Genomic DNA, 23812 nt, shown 5'->3' with positions numbered 1-23812 from the left:
CCTGTCAAATGATTGGGAGAAGGAGATGGCAAACTGCTCCAGGATCTTTGCCAGGAAAACTGCAAATGCTGCTGGGAAAACTGGAAAACAGTATGGGAGAGATGAGGTTTACATCAACATCTCACACCCTAAACCAAGATTTTTTGTACAAACAAAAGCAATACAACCAAAATTATAAGGGAAGCAACAAAATGGGGAAAAAAATTTTTATGACAAAAACCTCTGACAAAGGTCTAATTACTCAGCTTTATAAGGAGCTAAATCAATTGTACAAAAAAAAAAAAATCAAGCCATTCCCCAATTGATAAATGGGCAAGGGACATGAATAGGCAATTTTCAGATAAAGAAATCAAAACTATCAATAAGCACATGAAAAGGTATTCTAAATCTCTTATATTCAGAGAAATGCAAATCAAAACAACTCTGAGGTACCACCTCACACCTAACAGACTGGGAAAATGACAGCAAAGGAAAGCAATAAATGTTGGAGGGAATGAAACAAAACTGGGACATTAATGCACTGCTGGTAGAGTTGTGAACTGACCCAACCATTCTGGAAGGCAATTTGGAACTATGCCCAAAGGACTTTAAAAGACTGCCCGCCCTTTGATCGAGCTATACCATTGCTGGGTTTATACCCCAAGGAGATAATAAGGAAAAAGACTTGTACAAAAATATTTATAGCCACACTCTTTGTGGTGGCAAAAAATTGGAAAATGAAAGAATGTCCTTCAATTGAGGAATGGCTGAACAAATTGTGGTATCTGTTGGTGATGGAATATTATTGTGCTAAAAGGAATAATGAACTGGAAGAATTCCATGTGAATTATATAAGGATTTAAAATAATAAAGGCTGCTATAATAATATAAATTAGTATTTTAATTAAAGCCATGCTGATAAATAAAGTTATTAGACCACACGCTAGTAAGAATTCAAAACCGCCGCCCTTGCCTTTATTGTCTCCTGTCTCCTCCCGAGTCTGCTGGCCAAGAGGCCACTCCCTCCTAACCCAGGAGATTTAAACTCTTCTCTGCGTGGAGACGCAGGCGTCCCCACGTCCAAAGAACCGGAAACGGAAACCCGTTGGACCACGGGAAATGTAGTTTGACAATTTCCACGTGTCCATAGAAAATATATATACTTTTAGATAGCATCTCCCAAATTTCACTTTTACAATTAGAAGGACCTCCAGGAACTGATGCAGAGTGAAAGGAGCAGAACCAGGAGAACATTGTACACAGAGACTGATACACTGTGGCACAACTGAACATAATGGACTTCTCTACTAGCAGCAATGCAATGATCCAGGGCAATTCTGAGGGATTTATGAGAAAGAATGCTATCCACATCCAGAGAAAGAACTGTGGGAACAGAAATACATAAGAAAAACATATTGATCACATAGTTCGATGGGACTATGATTGGGGATGTAGACTCTAAAAGATCACTCTAGTGCAAATATTAATAATATGGAAATAGGTCTTGATAAATGACACATGTAAAACCAATGGAACTGCTCATTGACTACGGGAGCATGATTCATTAACCATGGGAAAATATTCTAAATTAAATTAATTAATCAACTTAATTAATTTAGAAAAGGAAAATTCCAAATGGTGTTTTGGACCGAACAACAACAAACATTTTACAAGTAAAACTGAGATAATACTAGCACTAAACTAAAATAACTCTTTTCTTCACTTGTCAACTTATGCCCAATTTTATTAAAGGATGGATGTAATGGAAACATAAGTTCACTCCAGCTTTCTGCAGCAGAATTCTTGGTAAGCTCTTGCTAAGAGTTAATTGTGCCTACTGACTGATTGTTAATGGGAAACATGTCAGTGGAGACTCATCTGGAAATAGAGGTCCACAAGGTTTCCAAAAGAACCTGAGATAGCAATTCACTAGAAGATAGCCCAACCCAGGAGAGAAAATTCAAGCTTGATTAGATCCTTTGGAGAGAAGGTTACACTATCAGTAGTTTTCTCTGGTTAGGTGGCCCAAGTGGATAGAATGGTGAACCTTTAGTCAATACAATCTGCTTTCAAATCTGACCTCAGAAACTTAAATGGCTGTGTGACCACCAACATGTCAGTTGATCAGTCTCAGTTTACCTATCTGTAAAATGGGAGTAAGAATAGTACCTATTTCCCAGGGTTGCCGTGAGGATCAAATGAAGCAATATTTGTGATGTGCTTTGCACATTTATGATATTTAAATGATCTGGTCTCAAGAATAGTATTTGTCAAATCTGTTGTCACTCAACAAGCCAAGATTTTCTGAGGGTCCCAAGCTAGCATTTGTAAATTGCATAAGCCTGGTACCCCATCTCATATGGAAAATCCACCTAAAAAATTTTAGCCCTCCCTTCTTGCCAGAAAAGGAGCCTGAATTTTTTCATTTTCTTTTTTGGGGTGTTTATTGTGCATATTTACAGTATTAAAAGATAAAATATGTTGATATACAATTCTGTACATATGTTTTATGCATTCCTGAGTTTCTAAACTTTTTCTTCTATTGACCTTCACAGGTTGTCTGTAGCTTCTGCAAACTCCCCCACCCCAAATTCCCCATTCAGTTTCTTATGCAGAATGGTGATATATTGAAACTGTAATGGAGAAAGTCACAATGTGGAAGACATACCTGTATATGGAATGGTTTGGGGGAGACATTTCCATCTTTTCTATTAGTACATCATTTCCCTAAAAGCTCCTGAGTGCCTAAATTAAAGTTTACTGAGATTTAGGAGAGAAATATACTTAAAAGAAAAGGAGGGAGGCAGCTAAATGGCTCAGTGGATAGAGAGCCAGGCTTGGAGATAGGAGGTCTTTGGCTTCAAATGTGGCCTCAGACACTTCCCATCTGTATGACCCTGGGCAAGTCATTTAATCCCATTTGCCTAGCCCTTACTGCTCTTCTGCCATGGAATCAATAACTTAGTATTAATTTATCTAATTAAATAAAGTATTAATGTACAGAATATCATATAAATTATAAAATGATTAATAGGTTTTTTAAGAAAGGAAGAAAAGGAGGCAAGAAGGAAAAAGGATTTGTTTAATGAGAATATTAAGATATTCTCAATTCCTTCAGGAAAACAGATGTGACAGATCAGGTATAAAATCTTTAAATCTTTAGCAAAAAGACCTGGATTCCATTACTCACTTTCCCCCTAACTAGCTCCATGACTTTGAACAGGTCACATGTTCTTTGGGTATGTTTTCTCTAAAGTCTCTCCCACCTCTAACATATTACAATCTCAATCATCAAATCAAATCAAAGAGAATTCTCCCTTTCTGACAAGTGCCAGCTCCCTGAAAGCAATACTATACAAAGAACAGAAGTATCTATACATTCTTACTACAGTGGTGAAGATGCCAACATGATTTAATAACAAGGAAAAGTGTTTCATCAAGATGGCTTCTTATTCAAACTAATTTAAATGTTACTTATCATTCATCTTCTCTCTCTCTCTCTTTTTAAATTTAAAACCCTTACCTTCTGCCTTAGAATCAATACTGAGTATTGGTTTTAAGAAAGAAGAGTGGTAAGGGCTAGGCAATGGGGATTAAAGGTGCCCAGGGTCACACAGCTGGGAGGTGTCTGAGGCCAAATTTGAACCCAGGACCTCCCATCTCTAGGCCTGGCTCTCAATCCACTGAGCTACCCAGCTGCTCCATCATCATCTTCTTTTTACATTTTCTTTATATTCAAAAAGTAGAAATAAAAATAACAATCTAGACTCCTTCTTCTTCATTTTCTCTGGCTACCCAGGCTTCTTTCCTGGAACTACCAGGAATATTCTGTGAAAAAATGAGGCTAGACAAACAGTAAGATGCTTTGCTCTGGCAGAAGTCAAGACCTCTGAATTTTGCTTCTTCCTTAAGAATTTTGCCTCCATTGAATTCAATATCAAGAGCTCACACACACACTTAAAATTCTGTTTGGCTTTGAAAATATGGACACCATTCCCAACTGTTGGTTAAATAGAAACTTGAATTACAGAAGCATATTTTGGGTTGAATGCATGTTAAATAAGTTAAATGAAGCGTTAAAGAAGAAATCAGTTTGCATTCCAAAGGGGTCTACAATATACCTGTGTAAATATCTTCTCTAAGAAATAACATACCACATTTCCAAATATAGCTAAACATTTATATAATACTTTAAGATTTGTGAAGAGTTTTACAAATTAATATTTGATTGTCATGTCAACCCTGAGAGATAGGTGCTACTATTATGCCCATTTTATAGATGGGGTAACTAAATGACTTGACAAGGATCATACAGTTAGTTTAGTATCTGAGGCTAGATTTGAAATCAAGTCTTCCTGATTCCAAGTCCAGCACTGTACTTTGCTATTTACCTAACTTCTCCACTTCACCAGGATATAGAAGGCAAACAATTGGCACTGGTTGTCAAAGACCTAAGTTATAGTCCAGGCTCTGTGACAAACTAGGCAATTGACCTGCCATAAATTGCATCCCTCACTAAGTACCAGCTTTCCTCAATAAAATGAAGGATATGTTCTCTGTACACTTACAGCTTGGAACATCTGGAATTCTAAATTACCCTTAAACTTCTGAAAACAAAGAAGCAAATTACTTTAAAATCTCACCTCTTACAAATAGTGAATCATATTTTATTTAGGCCAAGTTAATTATACATAATTAAAGGAGGGGTTTCTTTTCACCTTACTAATTAGTAAGTAAAAGGCCTTGATTATATAATTGATTATGTACCCCAAATATTTGATTAAATAATTGATTAAATACCCCAAAATGGCCTTGGGCATTTATTTCAGCATAGTAAAAAGTGAAAGAAATTTTACTAAATACTCTGGAGTCATCTTTGAACCTGCCAAGTTATCATCTAAAATTTTTTTAACCTTGTCTGAATCTTATAAAATTGTTTTTTTGGTTGACAAACACATAACTATAGTAATTTTCTTTACTCTTCATACTATTCTATGCAGTATTAAAGATATCACAACTTTCCCCTTGATTAAACAGGTTCACCTCAAGTCAGATAATTAAGCTTTTTAGAAATGGCATAACTTCAATCAATTCAATTAACCATGGTGGGAGAGTGGAGAAAAAGAGAGAATTAAAATCCATCCTTTTTTCTCTCATTCTTCCCCTTATCCAAACTCTATTTTCCATTCACTAATCAAAACAAGTATTGACTGATCATTGAACTACTCTTAAAAATTGAACTACTCCTTAAAAATCAGCACTGTATATCCCTGCCTTTTCTTATAAATTTCCCTCTTTCTGGAAAGCCCTCTCTGCCCACCAAAATCCTCAGCTATTCTACAAGACCTAGTTCCTATGCCACCTCCTTCCATAAAATTCCTTCAGGATCTGAGCCAAAATCAACCTACCCTCTAAAGTTAACTCTAGCACTATGAATGTAGCCTGAGTATGATGACACTATGTACTATAGTCATTTGTGAACAAGAAATACAAGACCTGAAATCAATCCCACTTCCTTTGCTTGACAGATTAGGAAATTGAGGCCCAGAGAAATTAAAATAAATAACTTGCCTGTAACAAGGACATGACTAATTAATAAAAGAGATGAAAGAGATATAAGGTTCCTGACTAATCAGCAATAGTCTTTCACTAAACCACACCAGCCTCCTTTCTCAGCCAGGGTCCAAAAAAAGTAATTTTTACTAGTAGATCTGCAATCCATATTTGTTGAATTGAATGAATGTGAATGGGCAGAAATTCATTCACATTAAAGAAACCATTCATTCAGATGACTATTTTAAACTTCCACTCTTCCCAAAACTTTCTAAGCTGCTAAAAACTTATAAAGTGATCTTATTTAAGTTTCCCTGCTTCCTGTCTTCCAGATACTAACCAGCTATGAAATGAGCAAAAGATAGAAAGGAGTAGGAAAAGAAAGGAAGGCAAGAGTCTATATGAATGATCCAGACACTCAGTACACATACCCTCATTTTTTGAATAACCAGAGGCTAAATGGAGTTTTTTGGTTTTTTTTGTAAGGGAAGAGAAGCTGGAATGAGAACTTGGATGAAGAATGTAGCAAATACCTCTGCTACCACAAGACTGCAGCAGGACCCAGGAGGGTAAGGTGTAAAAAGATACTGCAGGCAAGGAGAAAAGCTGTGTACTGGGGGCACCATCCTGTGGCCCAGCTGGACCCCGAAACCACCTGGATTTACACAATCAAAATCCCCATGTCAGGAGCAGTAAGGGAGGGAAAGTTTCCTTTGCAACAGTTTCTAGGCTTAGTGACTGGAGGCTACATATACATAGTTGTCTGTCTCTCATTCCCCCTCATCCCCCCAAGATTTTTTGTAAAGGAGGAAAGAGGAGCAAAGGAGATTGGGGTGCGGTGTACAGGTAAGAAATCTTCCAACGGTTTTTCTGCTCTTTTGCTGAATGAGTGTAAAGAATGCAAGCCTCACCTAACCACCAGTGCAAAGAGAGAGAAGAGAAAGGGCTCCCCCACTGGGGCACGTCCGGGAGCACCTGGAGGGTGTGAGACTGCTCACATTTTAAAGAGGGAATGAAGACTGGAGACTGACTTCTGCTCCCTTACCATTCAGATTTCTAGGAGCCTGGAGCTGTGAACTTGAGTAGTGGTGGTATCTAGTTTTTGTTTGGGGATCGATTTGGAGGGCTTGTTTTTCGTTTTCGTGTTTTGTTTTGTTTTTAAATTAAGGATAGAGGAGGTACCAGTCTACATTCTTAGCGGAGTGGGGAGGGAGGAAGAGCCTTTTAAATACACTTCGAAACCGAGTGTATTCCTGTCCCCATCCCCCCCCCCCCCCCCCCCCGCCCAAGTCATCACCTACGTAAGACCTTTTTTGAGAAGGAAGCGCCTCAGACCTTCCCTCCCCGACACACCCTTACGGTTACAAGTGAAAACAGCAGAATTCCTTTCTCCTCTACTCCAAATTTGCCCCCCCCCTTTTATGGGGTGGTGTTTTAACAGGATTTCCTTAGTGGTTTTTTTTTTTTCCTTTCTTTCTTTCTAGCTTTCATTTTTTGCAATGGTCACGGCCTTCTGGAGAGCGACCACGGAGGACAATGTGGAATACACTAAATATGAAAGACTGAAGGAGCTGCGGGGTTTTGGACAGAAGGAGGAAGGAGGGGTGGACAAAATCCAGACCCCCGCGTACCCCCACCCCTCCCCCTTTCCCCAGGCTGCTGCACTTACCTCGTCCACAGTCAGAGGCATGCATATCCGGTACTCCTTCAAGAGCATATTCCTGCTGTCCCAGGGGTTTGTGCAGAGCAGCTAATCTCAGAAGGGGCTGCCAGGCGGGCGAGTTCGAGTTCTATCTGCACCCTCTCCTAGGTGAGGCAGGGCCCCTGAAACTGGCACTGGGGGGGGCAGCCCCCCAGGCAAACCAGCTTTCTCAAACACGAGCAAGACCGAGTGCCAGCATACAGACACCCAAGCGCTGCCCGGAGCAGAAAAAAAAGCACCTCCCGACCGTTCGGAGCTGCTGCTGCTGCTGCTGCTGCTGCTGCTGCTGCTGCTGCTGCTGCTGCTGCTGCTGCTGCTGCTGCTGCTTGCTGCTGCTGCTGCTGCTGCTGCTGCCGCTGCTGTTGCTTCTGCTTGCTGCTTGCTTCCTTCCTCCTCACGCTGAGAGCATGTCAAGGTTTGGGTTCGTGGGTTTTCCCCTCCCTTTTCTCCCCCCTTTAAGAGATCCCCCCACTCCACCCCTCCTTCACAACCCTATGTGTACAAAATCACAAAGGGAGCGAGACCCGCTCGAAATAGCTCGGGTTTAGCAGCCCGGACTGTAAAAGGGAGCGATTGAGATCTGGACCTGCCGGACCCCGGGGAAGGAGAGAGAAGGAAATGTAAAATTTTCGAATTTAAATTAATGCACAAAGCGCCCCCCTTCCCCTCCAAAAACGAAATCCACCAATCCACCGCTTCCCGCCCCCCACTCCTTTTCCCCAGTCTTCCCAAATGTTAATGTCACCAGGAGCCCATTGCAGCTGAAGAGAGAGGAGAGATGCTGATTTCACCAGACAAAGGCTTGATATATTTTCCTCCTCGGGCGGTAAGCAAGATTTCCAGTCCCCTCCTAAGGCAACTCCCGGTTTCGCTGAAGCTGGGGTGGAAAGGAGGAACAATCCTCGCTCTGCATTGCCTTGCTTCTAGGTTCCCCAACCTCTGTTTCTGAGAAGGGGAGGGCGGGAAGGAGCTACCTTTTTTATTTTTTCCACTCCTCCCCCTCCCCCTTCTCTCTTCCCGGGGCTCGGTGCGTGCCTGGGAGTTTGTATCCACCTGGACTTGGACTGGAGAGTCCCCGCCGCAGCCCGCAGTAAGCTCCAGACCGGGCTAAGTGGGAGACAGAGCGTGAGTCTGACATCAGCAGCAGCGGGGAGAATAGCCCCATCGGGCTAAAGGGGTTATGGTACAGCAAAGAATGTGGAGGATTAAATTCAAACAGCTTGTCACTCGGAGGCTGCTGCCAGCGAACTGAAGCAGAACTGCCCCAAGAGCTGAAGAGCTCTGCTGGGAGGTGGGGGGTGAAGGGGAATGAATGTTTTCTCTTGAGTCTCTTTTGAGTCTTGAGTCTTTTCTGGCTTTTTACCTATGGATCACATTGCTGGGCCCGAGATGTACGTTCAGAAAACTCCTATTTTTTTTTTTTTTTTTGGTAGATCTACTTTGGGAAAGCTTTTGGAGGAGATAATATCCTTAGGTAGAATTTCATCAATACCCAGTTCCCAGAACTAACATTTTCACTGCTCAAACTAGGAATGTGGTTTGCTTAATTAATCCATCCCATGGAGTGGTGACAAAATAAGGGATGGAAAGAGACTAAGCGTAGAGTTAAGTACTCGGAGAGGGGGAGACTAGACTTGTAAACTGGGGGCTTTGAATGCCAGGCCAAATAGAAAGCTTGGACTTCATTTGGAATTGGCATATTTACTTTAAAGTTTGTAAAATGTTTTACCAACCCCATCTCTTGTCAGACAATGGAGAAGACACAGAAGATTCCTGAAACTGAGAAGTAGGAGAAATTGAGGTAACTTGACAAATATACATGAATTAACTTGTGTTGTAAGCACTTTTCTATTAATCATAGATCTGAGTAGGAGTGTGTATTAGACATTTTGCATCCGTTTTTAGATGAGGAAACTGAGACAGAGAGATTAAATAATTTGACCAGTCCTAAAACTATTAAGGACAGAGGCAGGATTTGAATGGATGCCTTCCTGACTCCAAGCTCTGCTGCGCCACCTAGCGGACCTCTTCTAGTAACAAACTGGATACAAAGTACAATCTAATGAATTGGGAAATGGCTAAGCAGAAGAATGTAATGGAATATTATGCTCACGTAGAAATAATAAATATTTAATATCGGGAGAAGATTGGGAAGACATAAACCTCAGGAAAAGTGAAGCAAAAAGCACCAGGAAAACAATATACACGACAACCATGTAAATGGAAAGAAGAGCAACTATCTTTTTTAACAAGCTACTATTTGGGGGTTAATTTAGTGGCCCAGTGGATAGAGAACCAGTCCTGGAGTCAAGAAGTCCTGGGTTCAAATCTTGCTTCAGACACTTCCTAACTGTGTGACCCTGGGCATGTCACTTTGCCTAACCTATATCACCCTTCTGCCTTAGAACCAATATTGATTCTAAAATGGAAGGTAAGAATTTAAAAGAACAGGCTAAGTTTGACCCCAAAGGAGACATGGAAGTGTGTACCTTTCTTTGCAGAAGTGGTGAATTAAAAATGTGGAACACTTCATATACTGCCAGATTTTATTGATGTATTGGTTAACTTTCAAGAAATGCTATTTACCACCCCAACCCCTCCAGCTTTTTAAATTTTTTGTTATAAGGAATTGCTCTCTAGGTGGAGAAAGGAGAAGGCATATTGGGAAATAAAGTGATGTATAAATAAAATATGTCAATAAAATTTTAAAATAATAAATTGTATTGCAAATCTCAAGACACATCAATTAAGAAAGGTCTCCTATACCTATTCTACCACATTTTGGCAATGTCTGCAGGCTTTGCAAAACCACCAAAATAGGTTTTCATGTCAGCATTCTAAGTTCAAAAAGTCATGGTGAAATATCAATGAAAATGCCTGGAGTGTTGGTATTTCATCCATATTAAATAGATCCCTTATTTTAACCACAAGAGGCACATTCTTCAGTTACTCAGGAAGCAGCATGTAGCTGCTGAAATCTGTTTTTCATTAGTCTGGTATTTGAAAGCTTGTTTTTCTGAAAAGTTACTGGATGGACTAACTGAGTTTCCACTGACATTCCCTATGTAGAATGAAACACTAAATATGAAGTTTAATTCGAATGATATTAAGTCACTCAAAATACTGCAAATATCCATAATATACATGGCTTCTACATGGTATATTTAATAATGATTGATGAATACTTAACTATAAGGAGCCAATAGGTTATTTCTTAGCATCCTCTGCCTCTTTTTCCATCATGTCACTGTCATGATTGATTCAAAAATGAGGCTATGCAAGGCGATGAGAATCACTTTATTTTTTTGTTTTGTTTTGTTTCATGGGTTCCCATGGTCAGAGAATTTATCACCAGGAGGTCATCCTATTCTTGGAACCTCTTCATTCTGAGCTAGAGTGGCTCTCAAAAGCAGGCCCCAATGTAGACACTAAACGATATCTCTAGTCTAACTATCAATAATATGGAATTAGGTCTTAATCAATGATACATGTAAAACCCAGTGGAACTGTGCATTGGCTAAGGTGGGACAAAGGGGCTTAGGGAAGAGGGAAAGAACGTGAAACATGTAACTATGGCAATATATTGAAAATAAAAATTTTTTTAAAAGCAGACCCCAAATTTCTCCCAGAAACGAAGGTCCATTTTGTTATATTAATATTATACTGGGAGGTACAAATCATAGAACTCATAGTCCCCAAGTTACTAAATTGGATGTAAATTCCATGTACCACATAGAAGAAAGTGGAGAAAAACAGAATGGATGTAAGCAGGCTACAGCATTTTACAAATTAGAAACTTCAAAGAAGAATTTGAGCAAAGAATGCCATCAATGAAATGCATTGTGGCTAGAGCAAAACTTAAAAAAATATATAGTCTGGGCTGGTCTTTTCAGGGGAACAGAAGGATTATTTTGCTCTGCCTGAGGTAAACAAAGTGCAGCCTAAGGGTGAATTAGTAAGGGTTCACCTTGCTTCTTGCCTTTCTCTGTGGAATTCTTTTCTGACTTTATTGATTCTAAAAGATGAGTTGAATATTGTTTTAACCTTACATTCTTTCTAATTGATTATTTTAACTTCTTATTTAGTAGAGTGGGTTTTAATTAATTTAATTGTAGTTTCTATGCTATGCCAGTACTTATTACATTTTTAAAAACCTGAACCAAATTTAGGTCTGAACAAAAAGGAAGGTTTGCTAGTCATGTTTTGAGAGCAAGAGTTAACAGTTGGACAGGTGGAATGCTCCACTGAAATCCTTGAGTTATCAGGAGAAAATAAAGAAGATGGTGAAAAGCTGAACAAGTTGGGGAAATAATGAACAAGATGGTCACAAAAACCCTTGAAAGACTTAAGTGAAGTGATACAAAGTGAAGTGAGTAGAACTAGATGAACATTGTACACTATAACAGCAACAAAGAACAATGATCAACTGTGAATGAATTAATTATTAGCACTAATGCAAGGATTCAGGATAACTCCAAAGGACTTATGACAAAAAAAGGCTATCCACCACTGTAAAAGGAACTGATGGGATCTAAATACAGATTGAAGCATTCCATTTTTCAATTAATTTCTGCCATGAATTTTTCTCTATCGTAAGTGATAAGTCTTCTTTCACATCATGATAAACATGGAAATATGTATTACATGATAGCACATGTATAGTCTATATCATATTGCCTGCCATCCTGGAGAAGGGTAAGGGACAGGGAAAGATCATAAAATATCAGAAAGCAATTATTGAAAATTGTACTGACATAATTTGGGGGGGAAAAACTTTTTTTAAAAGAGAGTAAAGAAGGCAGCCAGTATGTTATGTTGACCTCCTTCACCATCACCCCATCCCCACTATGTCAAATTTATCAGAAGAAATGCACAAGAGCATCAAGGATACTCAGGCATAGATTGTTTATGATCTGCTTCATTGGTGAGCATATCCAAACCAACTGAGTCCTCAGATTCATCTGAATATTGGCTTATTAATTTTCCTACTGTGATAATTAGATTAAGTCTACACTGCCCATCTTTAGATTTAATCACCAAAGGTGAGAACACCTCTAATTCTGGGAGGTCCTAACCCACATGTTCAGAATCAACTGACCCTCTCCCTAGGCAGTCTATGAGAATTGTCTATTGTGATTGGACATGCAAATTAGGAGGAACAGGAAGTGATGCATAAGTGACCCCTTGAAAAGGAGAAGGTCCTCAGGCAGCTGAGGTCTTCAGTGGAAGAGAGCATCTGGTGAGGACCTCTTCTGGTTCATGGAGGAGTGTTGGAATGCTGAGACCTCTGACTGCTTCCCTTTGAATTATCACATGGGTAAGTTAGACTGACTCTTTCTCTTCCCTTGGCGTTTTTGGAGGCTCTACCCTCAGGGAGGCCTCTCTTGCCTCTCTAATTGTAAAAGGCCTTGTGGCTAGAAGTCTTGTTTAATTAACCTCTGTGCCCCTCTGCTGGGGCCTCTAAATTCTTACTGGGTCTGGGCCTCTGGTCCAGGCCAGAGTTTCTCTCAATTTCCCTACCTTCAACCTTCCTAATTGTAAATAAACTTCCATAAAAGTCAATTTTGATTTGAGATTATTCTTAATTGAGGATTGATAATAGTTCAATCCTCTGGTGACCATCTTTAATATATTGAACCCATAAAACCTCTTTTTCACCCTTACACTATGTAATAATAATAGATTCTTCATATGACTAGCAAGAATTTATTGCTATGCTTATATGATCCAAAGCCTGCTAGAAGAATATAGCACCGATATATTCAGAAAAATATCCATGGTTCTTCATATCATTTATTTTAGTGAAAATATTATTTTTCAGGTAAATATCCCCCAGTTTTGGATAAGACATATTCACAGCAACTAACTGAAAGCTAAGTCAAAATTGCTCAAGGTAGAAAATCCAAGTGTGATACTGCATTGCTGAAAAACAACATACCAAAAGGCAGTGATATAGAGAGAATCTCAAGCTGTTGTCTTTATTTTCCTTCCTTCCAGCTTCTTTCCTTCCTCTTGAAAACAAATATAATGCCTTAACTTTTGGTAACAAGCTTTTCTTCTAGAGATTTGGAATGTATTGCCTAGAACCAAAAGGTTAGACATCAGGTTGTGTGGAGATTGTTCTGTCTTGGGTCTATGGCTATAGCCAAATACCTTATTGTCTGCCTCAGTTTTCCCACATATAAAACAGATTATAAAATTATCTTGACTTCTTAGTTCATAAGCCTGTAAGAATAAGATTCACATCTGTGGCTGGGGGAGAGAAAGATAAAATAGACCTTTTCAGCTACATGAAATTAAACATCTTTTGCACAAACAAAATCAGTGCAGGAGTAAAGAGAGTAAACTCTTAATTGGGGGAATTTTTTTTGCATCAAAAATCTCTGGCAAGGATCTAATATCTAAAATATATAGGGAATTAATCCAGTTAGATATGACCATAAGCCAATCCCCAGTAGGTTTTAGTGGTCGAAAAGTATGAATACAAAATTATCAAAAGAACTACAGGGCATTGTTGTTCTTTCCTTCCTTTCAAAGAGGACCAATGACATCTCCAGGTGATGTCTAGACTAGCATGTGAACTGAGGCAGAGTCACACATAGTCTTACTCTCTCTTCCAGAGTCATCAAAGACCAATGGTAGGACAAAAGTCACTGGCGATGGCCCAGAATGAAGTAGAAGACCTTGGCATCTTTGATATCTGCCCAAACTCTAGGTGCTTCATAGTGCCTGCTTTAGCTGCCTTCATGATGGTTGAAACAAATTATTCCAGTCTTTCCATTCTGCTGGAGGAAGTCTTAACATGCTTTGAATGGACATCCCCCTAACAGACCAACAAGTTTCAGGCCCATTTGGTTACCTTTGACATGGTTTAGCATCTTTGCAGAGATGGGTTTACAAAGGAGTGGCCAATGAACAGGCAATTCTTAAATGAAGAAATTAAAACTATCCTTAGTCATATGAAAAAATGCTTCAAATCACTATTAATTAGAGAAATGCAAATTAAAACAATTCTAAGGTACCACTTTACACCTCTTAGACTGGCTAATATGACCAAAAAAAAAAAAAGGAAAATGAAAAATGTTGAAGAGGATACGGTAAAACTGGATCACTAATACACTGTTGCTGGAGCTGTGAACTTACACAACCATTCTAAAGAGTGATTTGGACCATGCCCAAACAGCCATCAAACTGTGCATTCCCTGTGACCCAGCAGTACCACTACTGTGTTTGTATCCCAAAGAGATCAGAGATTGGGAAAAAGGAGCTCCTTGTACCAAAATATTTATCACAGTTCTTTTTGTGGTGGCAAAGAAGTGGAAACTGAGTAAATATCCATCAATTGAGGAATGACTAAACAAGTAAGTGGTGGTGTATGGTTGTAATGGAATACTATTGTGCCATAAGAAATTACAAGCATAACAGTCACAAAAAAACTGGATTTATATGAAGTGATGCAAAGTGAAGTGTGCAGAACCAGGAGAACATTGTATACTATAAAAGCAATAAAATATGATGACCAACAATGAAAGAATTAACTATTATCAGCAATGTAAGGATCTAAGCTAACTCCAAGAGACTCATGACAAAAAAGGCTATCCACTGGTCTAGAAGGAACAAATAGAGGCTGAATGTAGATTGAAGCAAGCCATTCTTCACATGATTTCTTTTCTAGAGTAAATATGTCTTTTTTCACAACACGATGAACATGGAAATATGTATTATATGATACATCAACCTATATCATATTACCTACCTTCTTGGGCAGGGGGAAGGAATGGGAAGGAGAGAACATAGATAACAAAATGTGAGAATTATTAAAGTGAGGATTATTAAAAATTGTATGGACAGGTAAAATTGTTAAAGATTAGATTTTTTAAAAAGAACAACAAAAAAAGGAGGGGGGAAATCTATACTGAACCTTCTTGGAGCCTCAGGTGAAAGTTGGGTTTAGGGTGAACACCAAAGGTAAATGAGCAGCCCTAAAAAGGGCTTGGCAAGCCCTTTCACTATACACCTCTGCAGGGTATTAACTAATATATGAAAGATTGCTCCAAATCACCCCTAAGAGAAGTTTCAAACCAAAACAATTCAGGTTTTACCTCATACTCTTCAAATTGGCAAAGATGACAAAATATGGAGTCAGTATTGGGAAAGGAATAAAGATTTGATCCTCATAACAATTTAGGTGCTATTATTATTCCTATTGAGGAAACTGAGTCAAAGATTAAGTGATTTGTCCAAGGTCACACAGCTAGTAAGTATCTGAGGCTAGCTTTGAATTTTGGTCTTCCTGAGAAACCACAGAAGCTACAGTTTATTTGGTGGTTGTTTTTTTTTTTTTTTTTTTTTTAATAAACCTTTATTTACTATCTTTAAAGTCAGTACAAAGTATTGGTTTCAAGGCAGAAGAGCAGTAAGGGATAAGCATTGGGGTTAAGTGACTTGCCCAGGGTCACACAGCTAGGAAGTATCCAAGGTCAGGTTTGAACCCAGGACCTCCCATTCTAGGCCTTTCACTCTATCCAGTGGGTCACCTCATTGCCCTAGGAGCTACATTATTGATATAGTTATAAATTAGTCTAACCATTTTCAAGAGTTATCATTTTCAAGAGTTGTGATTTTTAAAGGTGACTGAAATGTCCACACCCTTTGGCCTAGAGATTCTTTTTCTAACCCAGTAGAGGCAAAAAAAGGGAAACTATATTTTTCTGCTCTTGACATGAGTGATTTCACCTTAAAACTAGCTTCCCTTTCAGTGTAAAATGAGTGGTCATATCTGCTCTTCTGTATTTATGTCTTTCCTCTATGCCAGGAACTGTTAGGTAGTGTTAAAATAGTTAGATAGAGCATCAAACCTGGAGTCAGGAAGAAGAGTCTTCCTCAATACAAATCTGCCCTCAGACACTAGCTTCATGACCCTAGACAAGTCATTTAATCCTGTTTGCCTCAGTTTCCTCATCTATAAAATGAGTTGGAGGACTGGCAAACCCACTCCAGGATCTTTACCAAGACAACCCCAAATGAATTCACAAAGAATCAGACACAACAGAAATCCTACAAGGCCAGAGAAAAACTAAAGTATCCAAGGCCAACAGCAGATTAACAGATTATCAGGCCTTTGTTCCTTTTCCTGGACCAAAACTAGCTAGCTTCCCACTTCCAAGTCAAACTGCAGATAGCTTGGGATCTGGACTAAGTGCTTTAATTTTTCTCTGCATCCTGCACCATATATTCTGATAGAAGATAGCTTGCAATCAGAGCTAACAACCGATGGAGTTTTCTCAGTGGGTCAACCAGTCTCTCTCTCTCTCTCTCTCTCTCTCTCTCTCTCTCTCTCTCTCTCTCTCTCTCTCTCTCTCTCTCTGTCTCTCTCTCTCTCTCTCTGCTAGAGCTTGTATTATCAATAACGCTTTTTACTGATGTGCTCTAAAATTGAGTAGTGGTGGTGGTAATGGTGGTGGTGGTGGTGGTGGTGGTTGTGGTTGCTGTTGTTTCCATAACAGTGTCAAGTGACCAGGAATCAAAAAATAGCAATAAGAAGATATGAGAAGAGGCACTAGATACCTCTGTTAAGTTTATTTTTTAACAGGTTAATAAGAGCCTTTATTTCCTTTTCTGTTTCTGTTGTATGGTTCCCCAAAGCAGAACCTTTATTTTTCTATTGGTGCTAGTTAATATTAAGGGAAATCATATCTTGTTTTGGTTCTTAGTCAACAGATTGTTTGAAGGGGAACAAATCAATCTCTATTCAATACAACAACACAAGAAGGTAAGTGATAATTTGCTGCTGTGGGATGGCCTATTTGATAATCTATACTGTCTGTCATGGAGTATATATGTGTCTCTTTAAGGTTTCCAACCCCCTTAAAGGGAAGATGCAGAAAGAAAGGTGGGATCATACTCATGACACCACTACAAAGAACTAGGAACAACTTAGGTGCTCCAATCAACTAAAGAATAGCCAAACAAACTTTGACACAGGAATGGTGTGTCTTCTTACCATATAGTAAGAAATGACAGCTATTGGGACAGCCAGGTGGCTCAGTGAAGAGAGAGTGAGGCCTGGGGACTGGAGGTCCTAGTGTCAAATCTGGGCTCATGCATTTCTTAGCTGTGTGAACCTGGGGAAGTCACATAGCCTCAATTCTCTATCCCTTGCCTCTCTTAGAATTGATACTAAGACAGAAGGTAAAGGTGCTGAGAGAAAGAAAGAAAGAAAGAAAGAAAGAAAGAAAGAAAGAAAGAAAGAAAGAAAGAAAGAAAGAAAGAAGGAAGGAAGAAGTGATAGCTATGAAGAATTCAGGGGAAAATGGACTGATTTAGCACAAAATAAGCAAGACCTGAAAAATAATATATAGAAGGCCAATAACTATGGGTAGTGCATGTAAACTCTGGAGGTACTTTCTATTCTCATTTGAGGATTAGATGCCCAGAACAAGCCTGATACTTGTTCCCTCAGAGGCCAGGTGTAACCCTAAACAGATGGTGCTGGTGGTGGGAGGTGGGGTTTGCATTTCTTCCATTCTTCCTTGGACACAGTTAATCACCCTTGCCTCTTGAATGTTCTTTTTCTCATTGAGCCTCCTTCCTTCCTTCCTTTCTTCCTTCTTTCCTTCTTTTCTCTCTTCTTTCTTTCCCTTACCTTCCATCTTGCTTTGTTTATCTCATTTTTATTTTTAAATATTTAAATATTTTATTTTTCCAATTACATGTAATAACAATTTTCAACATACATTTTTTGAAATTATAAGATCCAAATTGTCCCTCCCTCCCTTCCCTCTTCACTCCCAGAGATGATATACATTCCATCTTGGAATGAACACTTTATATTAATTCCAAGGCAGAAGAATGGTAAGCCTAGGCAATGGAAATTAAGGGTCAAACAAGTAGGAAGAGTCTGAAGCCAAATTTGACCGCAGGACCTCCCATCTTTGGGCATGGCTCTTAATCCATTGGGCCACTTAGTTGCACCCATGGGATTTCCATTTCTAATGAGGCTCATGAGCCTCCATCAGTGTACATCCTGCCATGAATTGATTATCAGTCTTCCAGACTTAAATAGCTTTCAGAAAGGAATATTTACTAAGATTGTACAGTTGGTACAAGTATTCCCCCAAAAGTCTGTGAATCCCTCTCCTCTACAAGCACACACAGAGTACAAAGTAGATTCATGCTTATAGAATAAATGTGGCAAGTGGTTGACTCATAGCCCCTGGAAGTCCCTTTCCTTAAGTACAATGGAGCTTTTTTCACAAGGCTCTTTGTAGAGCCTTAAGTCTTTGGCAGTCTGTCCTTGGCTCCCAATGCTGTCAGCTGATTCAATGACTCTGCTAGGATGATTATGGGAAGATAGGAAGTCTTCTGGACCATGAGAGTTCCAAAGTTCATAAGGTCCCTCTCTGGTGAAAGTGGGGGATCAGAAGAAGAACTGATTTCTTACTTTAAATAGGGTGGAATAATTTGAAAGATTAGTTAAATGAAGACTTCCTTTTTATAGGTGTTTTAAAAAAAAAAGAATAAAAAATGAAACTGAATACCATATACTTACCATGACCAAGTTTGGCTTGGAGAAAAGAAAGAACATGTCCTCTTTTCCTTTAGTACAAAGATAGAGGACCATGGGACCATTATGAGATGAAAGGATTGATGTGCAGCAATGAAGGGCCAGTCTGTATTAGATAACAGAAATTTGTATGGGTAGCTGCAGGGTTGTGTGACTTCGCCTGGCACTGGTCAGCAGCATTTGAACAGCAGGGGAAAAGAAGTATTCTAGGATTAGAGTTTAGCGAAGCATGAGCAGCAATAAGAGAGACAAGGGCAAGGGGTTCAAAGGGAAGAAAGTCTCCATTTATCTAAATAATACCGATTCTTCAAGTTTCTTTACACTTTAGTTTATGATGATAAAGAGGATGATGTTATATAGCAATGCATTATATACCTGATAGAAATGAAATTTTTGACAAATTTTAAAAACATTTAATTTCTCATAATTGACCTAGTACTTAAAGTTTACAAAACACTTCATATATGCTATTTCATTTAAGCTTCATGATGCTGTATCTACAAATATTATCCCCATTAAGGAAATATAAGCTGAAAGGTTAAGTGGCTTGTGTATGGTCATACAGCTAGTAAATGTCAGAGTTTTTTATTTATTATTATTATTATTATTTTAAAAAACCCTTACCTTCTCTCTTAGAATCAATACCAGGTATTGGTTCCAAGGCAGAAGAGTGGTAAGGGCTAGGCAATGGGGGTCAAGTGATTTGCCCAGGGTCACATAACTAGGAAGTGTCTGAGGCCAAATTTGAACCCAGGACTTCCTGTCTCTGGGCTTGGTTCTCAATCCATTGAGCCAGTTAGCTGTCCCCTAAATGTCAGAGTTATGACTGAACCCAGCTTTCTTCCTTAGAGGCAATAATGATGTAGTTGATAAAGAGCAGCAATTGAAGCCAGGAAAAACCTGAGTTCAATTCCTACTTTTGACATATATTCACTATATGATCCTAGACAAGCCACCTGGACAAGTTGTTGGCCAACATAGCTGGAGTCCCCTTGCATTGCACTTCCCTCTTCCAAGGAATTCACAGATCTGCTCTAAACTTCTGAACTCCAAGGCCAGAATTCTGCCCACTCACACCTTATTTATAATCACAAACATCAATTATTGTTATCTAAATGCTAATTTATTCTAAATAGGATCTTTTATGAGCATTCAAACTTTACATTTGTCAAAAACAGTGCCAAGAACATACTATATGAAGTCCTAGGGGAAGAAATATTTATTCTGCTTTCATTATCTTTTCCACTACATATTTTCTACTACATTCAAGAGGAAAGGTCAAGCCATCCTAAACATGTTGTGGTGCTAATTGCTTACAATATAAAAATTGAGCTTGTCAAATTTTTTCTTGGAAGTGCTTTGCCAAATACCAACTAATCTGTGGTTTACTGAATATGAATTGTTTTCCTCTGGTGTTTATAATGGTAACATTGCATGTTGTGAACATAATTTAAAAAAAGTTTGTGTGGCTGACTGTGAAATTAATACACAAATGTTTAATCCTTTATCAAGAAACTTATTCAAATGGTTGATTTTGCTGAATTGTTTCTTTTCTCTTTAATCTTTATTAGAAGGAATGGCTCACTGGGGGAGAAGGGGGAAATATATGTTCAGAAATGAAGGTGATACAAAAACAAAATATATCAGTAAAAATAAGATTAAGTTTTTTAAAAAGAAAACTACACAAAACATATCTCAAAGGCAGTTCTTTAGAGTAGAATCCATTTATCAAGATTCTGATAAATACAGAAAGAACTCCTTTCAAAGTATAATTGCTTTTGGTTGTGCAGTAAAATTCACATACAATAAAACTGCATTGACAATGATGTGGTATAATCAAATTGCTTCACATAAAAAATCCTGGAGACTTTGTACTAATGGGTATAGTTTTAAAAACTTAACAAGTCAGTAATAAATAAAATTCAAGTTTTACTTTTTTTCTGCCTCCGGGCCCTTCAAAGTCAACAAAGCAGATCGGTTATTTTGTCCTGAAACAAAAGGCATGAGTTTTGGGGGGGTTTTCAAAAAAATTTTACCACTTGTGACAGTCTATGCTTAAAAAAATGCTATAAAAATACCATGTGTCACTATGGTTATTGAGCCCTTGTTTCAAAGAAATTTCAGAGACACCACTTGAATTATTGAGTCTTTGTTCCTTGACATTCTTTTTAAGGAAAACTTTTTTTTTTCAGTATCCAGCCAGACACTCTTTAACTTTTCAGCTCTTCTTATAATAAAGAAGACATTGTCCTTCAACCTGAGTTTCCCATTTTAATTTTAAGAAAACTGCTAGATTCATATTTTATGATGTATTACAAAATATCTTTTGATTCAATATTATCAATTGATGTTAACAGACTGATATGGATGTAGTTCATCTTAGCTAACTATTGCTAAAGAGACTTAAATTGTTGGCCTCCTATCTACCTTAAAAAGAGTAGCAATTTAAATATTAATAATATGGAAATAGGTCTTGATCAATGACACATATAAAACCCAGTGGAATTGCTCCTTGGCTATGGGAGGGAACTGGAAGGGGGGAAGGGAAAGAACATGAATCATGTAACTATGGAAAAAATTCTAAATTAATTAAACAAACTTGAAAATTTTAAACCGAGAAAAAAAGAGTAGCAATTTATCAGTAGTAATGAGGGAGGGGTGAGGGATGGGGAGAGGAAGAGAGACAGAGAGAGAAAGAAAAAGAGAGATTGAAAATAGCTCTCAAATCATGGGATTTGAGATCTAAAAGGTTTCTTGCAGAATAACTCTCTTATAGATAAGGAAACCGAGGCCTAGAGAGGGAAATAATTTGCCAGAGATCACACAGGTAGCCAGGTCTTTACTCCAAATCCATTGTAATCAGCCATCTTGGGCAACACTTTACATAACCTTGGTGAATATCATCTTCAAAATCTTCCCCTCAAAGTGGTAGTTCACAAGTCCAGGAGTAGCAGGACCACAGAGAGCAGTGCACCAGTATTGAGTCAAATGTCACGATCTCTGGGGTTTTTTTTTTGTTTGTTTTTTTTTTCTTTTCTTGCCACTAACATTGGTTTAACGGTGGAAAAAATATAGGAACAGTCTTTTAAAAAAATCATTACTACATGTTGAAACTGATTTTTTTTTTCATCAAAGATTCGGCAGCAGTAGCATTCTTTAATTGTGAATAGTATGGAAATGTTCCCTTTTTTGATGAGGACAGGGAAGTGTTTTAGTGAAAAAAGAAATATACAGATGTATGTGTGTAGATAATTATTATAATAAAATTATACATGTGTATACATAAAAATAATTTTTTTAAGTTGTGGACAGAGCTAACGACTTTGTTGGGAAAATTTGGGTGTCTATCCTGCTGGCTGTGCTTTTCCCCGAGCAAGTCACTGGATCTGAGCTTCTTCAATAATAAAATAGGGCACACAACCCTGTGACAGGGAAACCCAGGTCAAATGACTTGGCCAAAAAGGAGTATAGTCTTGCAAGACAGGCACCCAAATCTTCCCAACAATGTCCTGAGCTCTGTCCATAACTTTGTTCTTACAAAGAGCTTTATAAATCTTAAAACGCTCTGTAAACATTAGATTTATTACCATCACTTTTCCTTGGGCCTTCTTTGACCACACAGCACAAAGGACAAGAAGGATCATCTCTAAACGACGGCCTGACAGCTAGACGTAGGTTAAGATCAGCGCCTTGGTGAAGAAAACCCCACAGTTGTGAGAAAAAATATACAATACCACCAAAACGCAGCACCTCTGGGCGGGGCGCCACCGCCCCTCGGGAGCTGACTCCGCCCCTTCCTGGTGTCCGCCGCAATGCCTGTCTAAGCAGAGGGGTCCTTCGGGGAGGCCTTGGTTGGGGCGCCCTTCTCTGCGCCTGTACGAATTCCGTATGTGACTGGCTGTGGAGAGGCGGCGGATCCTGTTTGGGGTGAGTGGAGCTACGGCGGCGTCTGTGGCGGCTTCGGCATCTGAGGAGGTTCTCAGACTCGAGCAGCGACCATGGCGGACGGCGGAGCGGAGCGGGCAGATGGGCGCATCGTAAAGATGGAAGTGGACTACAGCGCCACAGTGGACCAGCGCCTGCCCGAGTGCGAGAGTATGGCCAAGGTGAGAGGGGGAGGCCGGACTAGTTGGCGGACGGCAGGGGCTGAGTCACGGCGCCTTGCTTGGCCTAGGCCCCAGGCCTCCCATAGGCCAGAAAGCCCGGGATGGGCATAGGAGAAGGTGGAGGAAAGACCACTCCTCGCCAACCTCTACCCACGACCCCTCACGGGAAGTACGCCGGTGCGTACATATGCGGCCCTCTCCTCCTTCCTCCCCAGCTTGGATCCGCCGGTTTTTTGTTGGTGTTTGTTTAGTGCATGCGGTCCGGGGAGGTCCCTTCAGCAAACAGGCCCTTCGGGAGGTTTCAGTTTCTTTGCTTTTTCTGGGCCATAAAGTCACCCGTTTAAGGGGGTTTGAAGTCACCCAGTCCAACTGTTTGTCACTGGAAAGTGTTTGACTTAACATTAATCAGACTCTTAGGTGTCTGTCTTTTAAGATTGTTGAGGATAGAAAATCCTCAGTCACCTCATTAGGCTGTACCACCACTTACCAAGCCCTTTTTTTCTGTTCTATCTACTCCAAGATGATTATTTTAAAAACTGGGAAGAAAAAAAAAGACACAGACAATGGAAAGACAAAGAATCTGGGAACTGCCAAGTGCAGAATACTAGGATCTACAGGTACTTTACACAGCTGTCAAAAAGGTGGTTTAGTGGATTTCCTATACTCAAAGGAGCCCAGAAAACCACTTGTAACAGATGCTATAGACCAGTATCCTCTGAATTTCCCTTCTAGTTCCAGAGTCTAATAAAAATCTGATGTGAATGTAGTTATCATACGTGGTTTTACTCACTTTTATACAATAAGTACCCGGGAAATAGTTTTAGTTTTCTTTAGTGGTAGGGTGATTTCACTTGTATGTGGAACTTTCCAGTGTTGCAAATCAGCACTTATGTGTGAGGTATAGCC

At 39.2% G+C, this 23812-nt stretch overlaps 2 protein-coding genes across 7 annotated transcripts in view; one reads left to right on the top strand and one right to left on the bottom strand.

The window, feature by feature from the left end:
- Positions 1 to 7497, bottom strand: part of PITPNC1 (phosphatidylinositol transfer protein cytoplasmic 1) — a 440717-nt gene extending 433220 nt beyond the window's left edge. For all 3 annotated transcript variants that reach the window (XM_044676341.1, XM_044676342.1, XM_044676343.1), the window contains exon 1: positions 7202 to 7497. In XM_044676341.1, the coding sequence (XP_044532276.1) occupies positions 7202 to 7249 (48 nt within the window). In that variant the 5' untranslated portion in view covers positions 7250 to 7497. The remainder of the gene's footprint in view (positions 1 to 7201) is intronic.
- Positions 7498 to 7608: 111 nt separating this feature from the next.
- Positions 7609 to 23812, top strand: part of PSMD12 (proteasome 26S subunit, non-ATPase 12) — a 51379-nt gene continuing 35175 nt past the window's right edge. The window contains exons 1-3 of one of the 4 annotated variants that reach the window (XM_044676659.1): positions 7609 to 9035; positions 16948 to 17006; positions 22423 to 22906. In XM_044676659.1, coding sequence (XP_044532594.1) covers positions 22799 to 22906 — 108 coding nt within the window. In that variant the 5' untranslated portion in view covers positions 7609 to 9035; positions 16948 to 17006; positions 22423 to 22798. Of the gene's footprint in view, positions 9036 to 14580; positions 14596 to 16947; positions 17007 to 22422; positions 22907 to 23504; positions 23524 to 23812 lie in introns of those variants that run through there. The other 3 variants (XM_044676660.1, XM_044676661.1, XM_044676662.1) reach the window with 3 other exon arrangements.

Source organism: Gracilinanus agilis, chromosome 4, assembly GCF_016433145.1.
Source record: "Gracilinanus agilis isolate LMUSP501 chromosome 4, AgileGrace, whole genome shotgun sequence".
Lineage (NCBI taxonomy): Eukaryota > Metazoa > Chordata > Mammalia > Didelphimorphia > Didelphidae > Gracilinanus > Gracilinanus agilis.
This window is presented reverse-complemented; position numbering and strand designations above follow the sequence as displayed.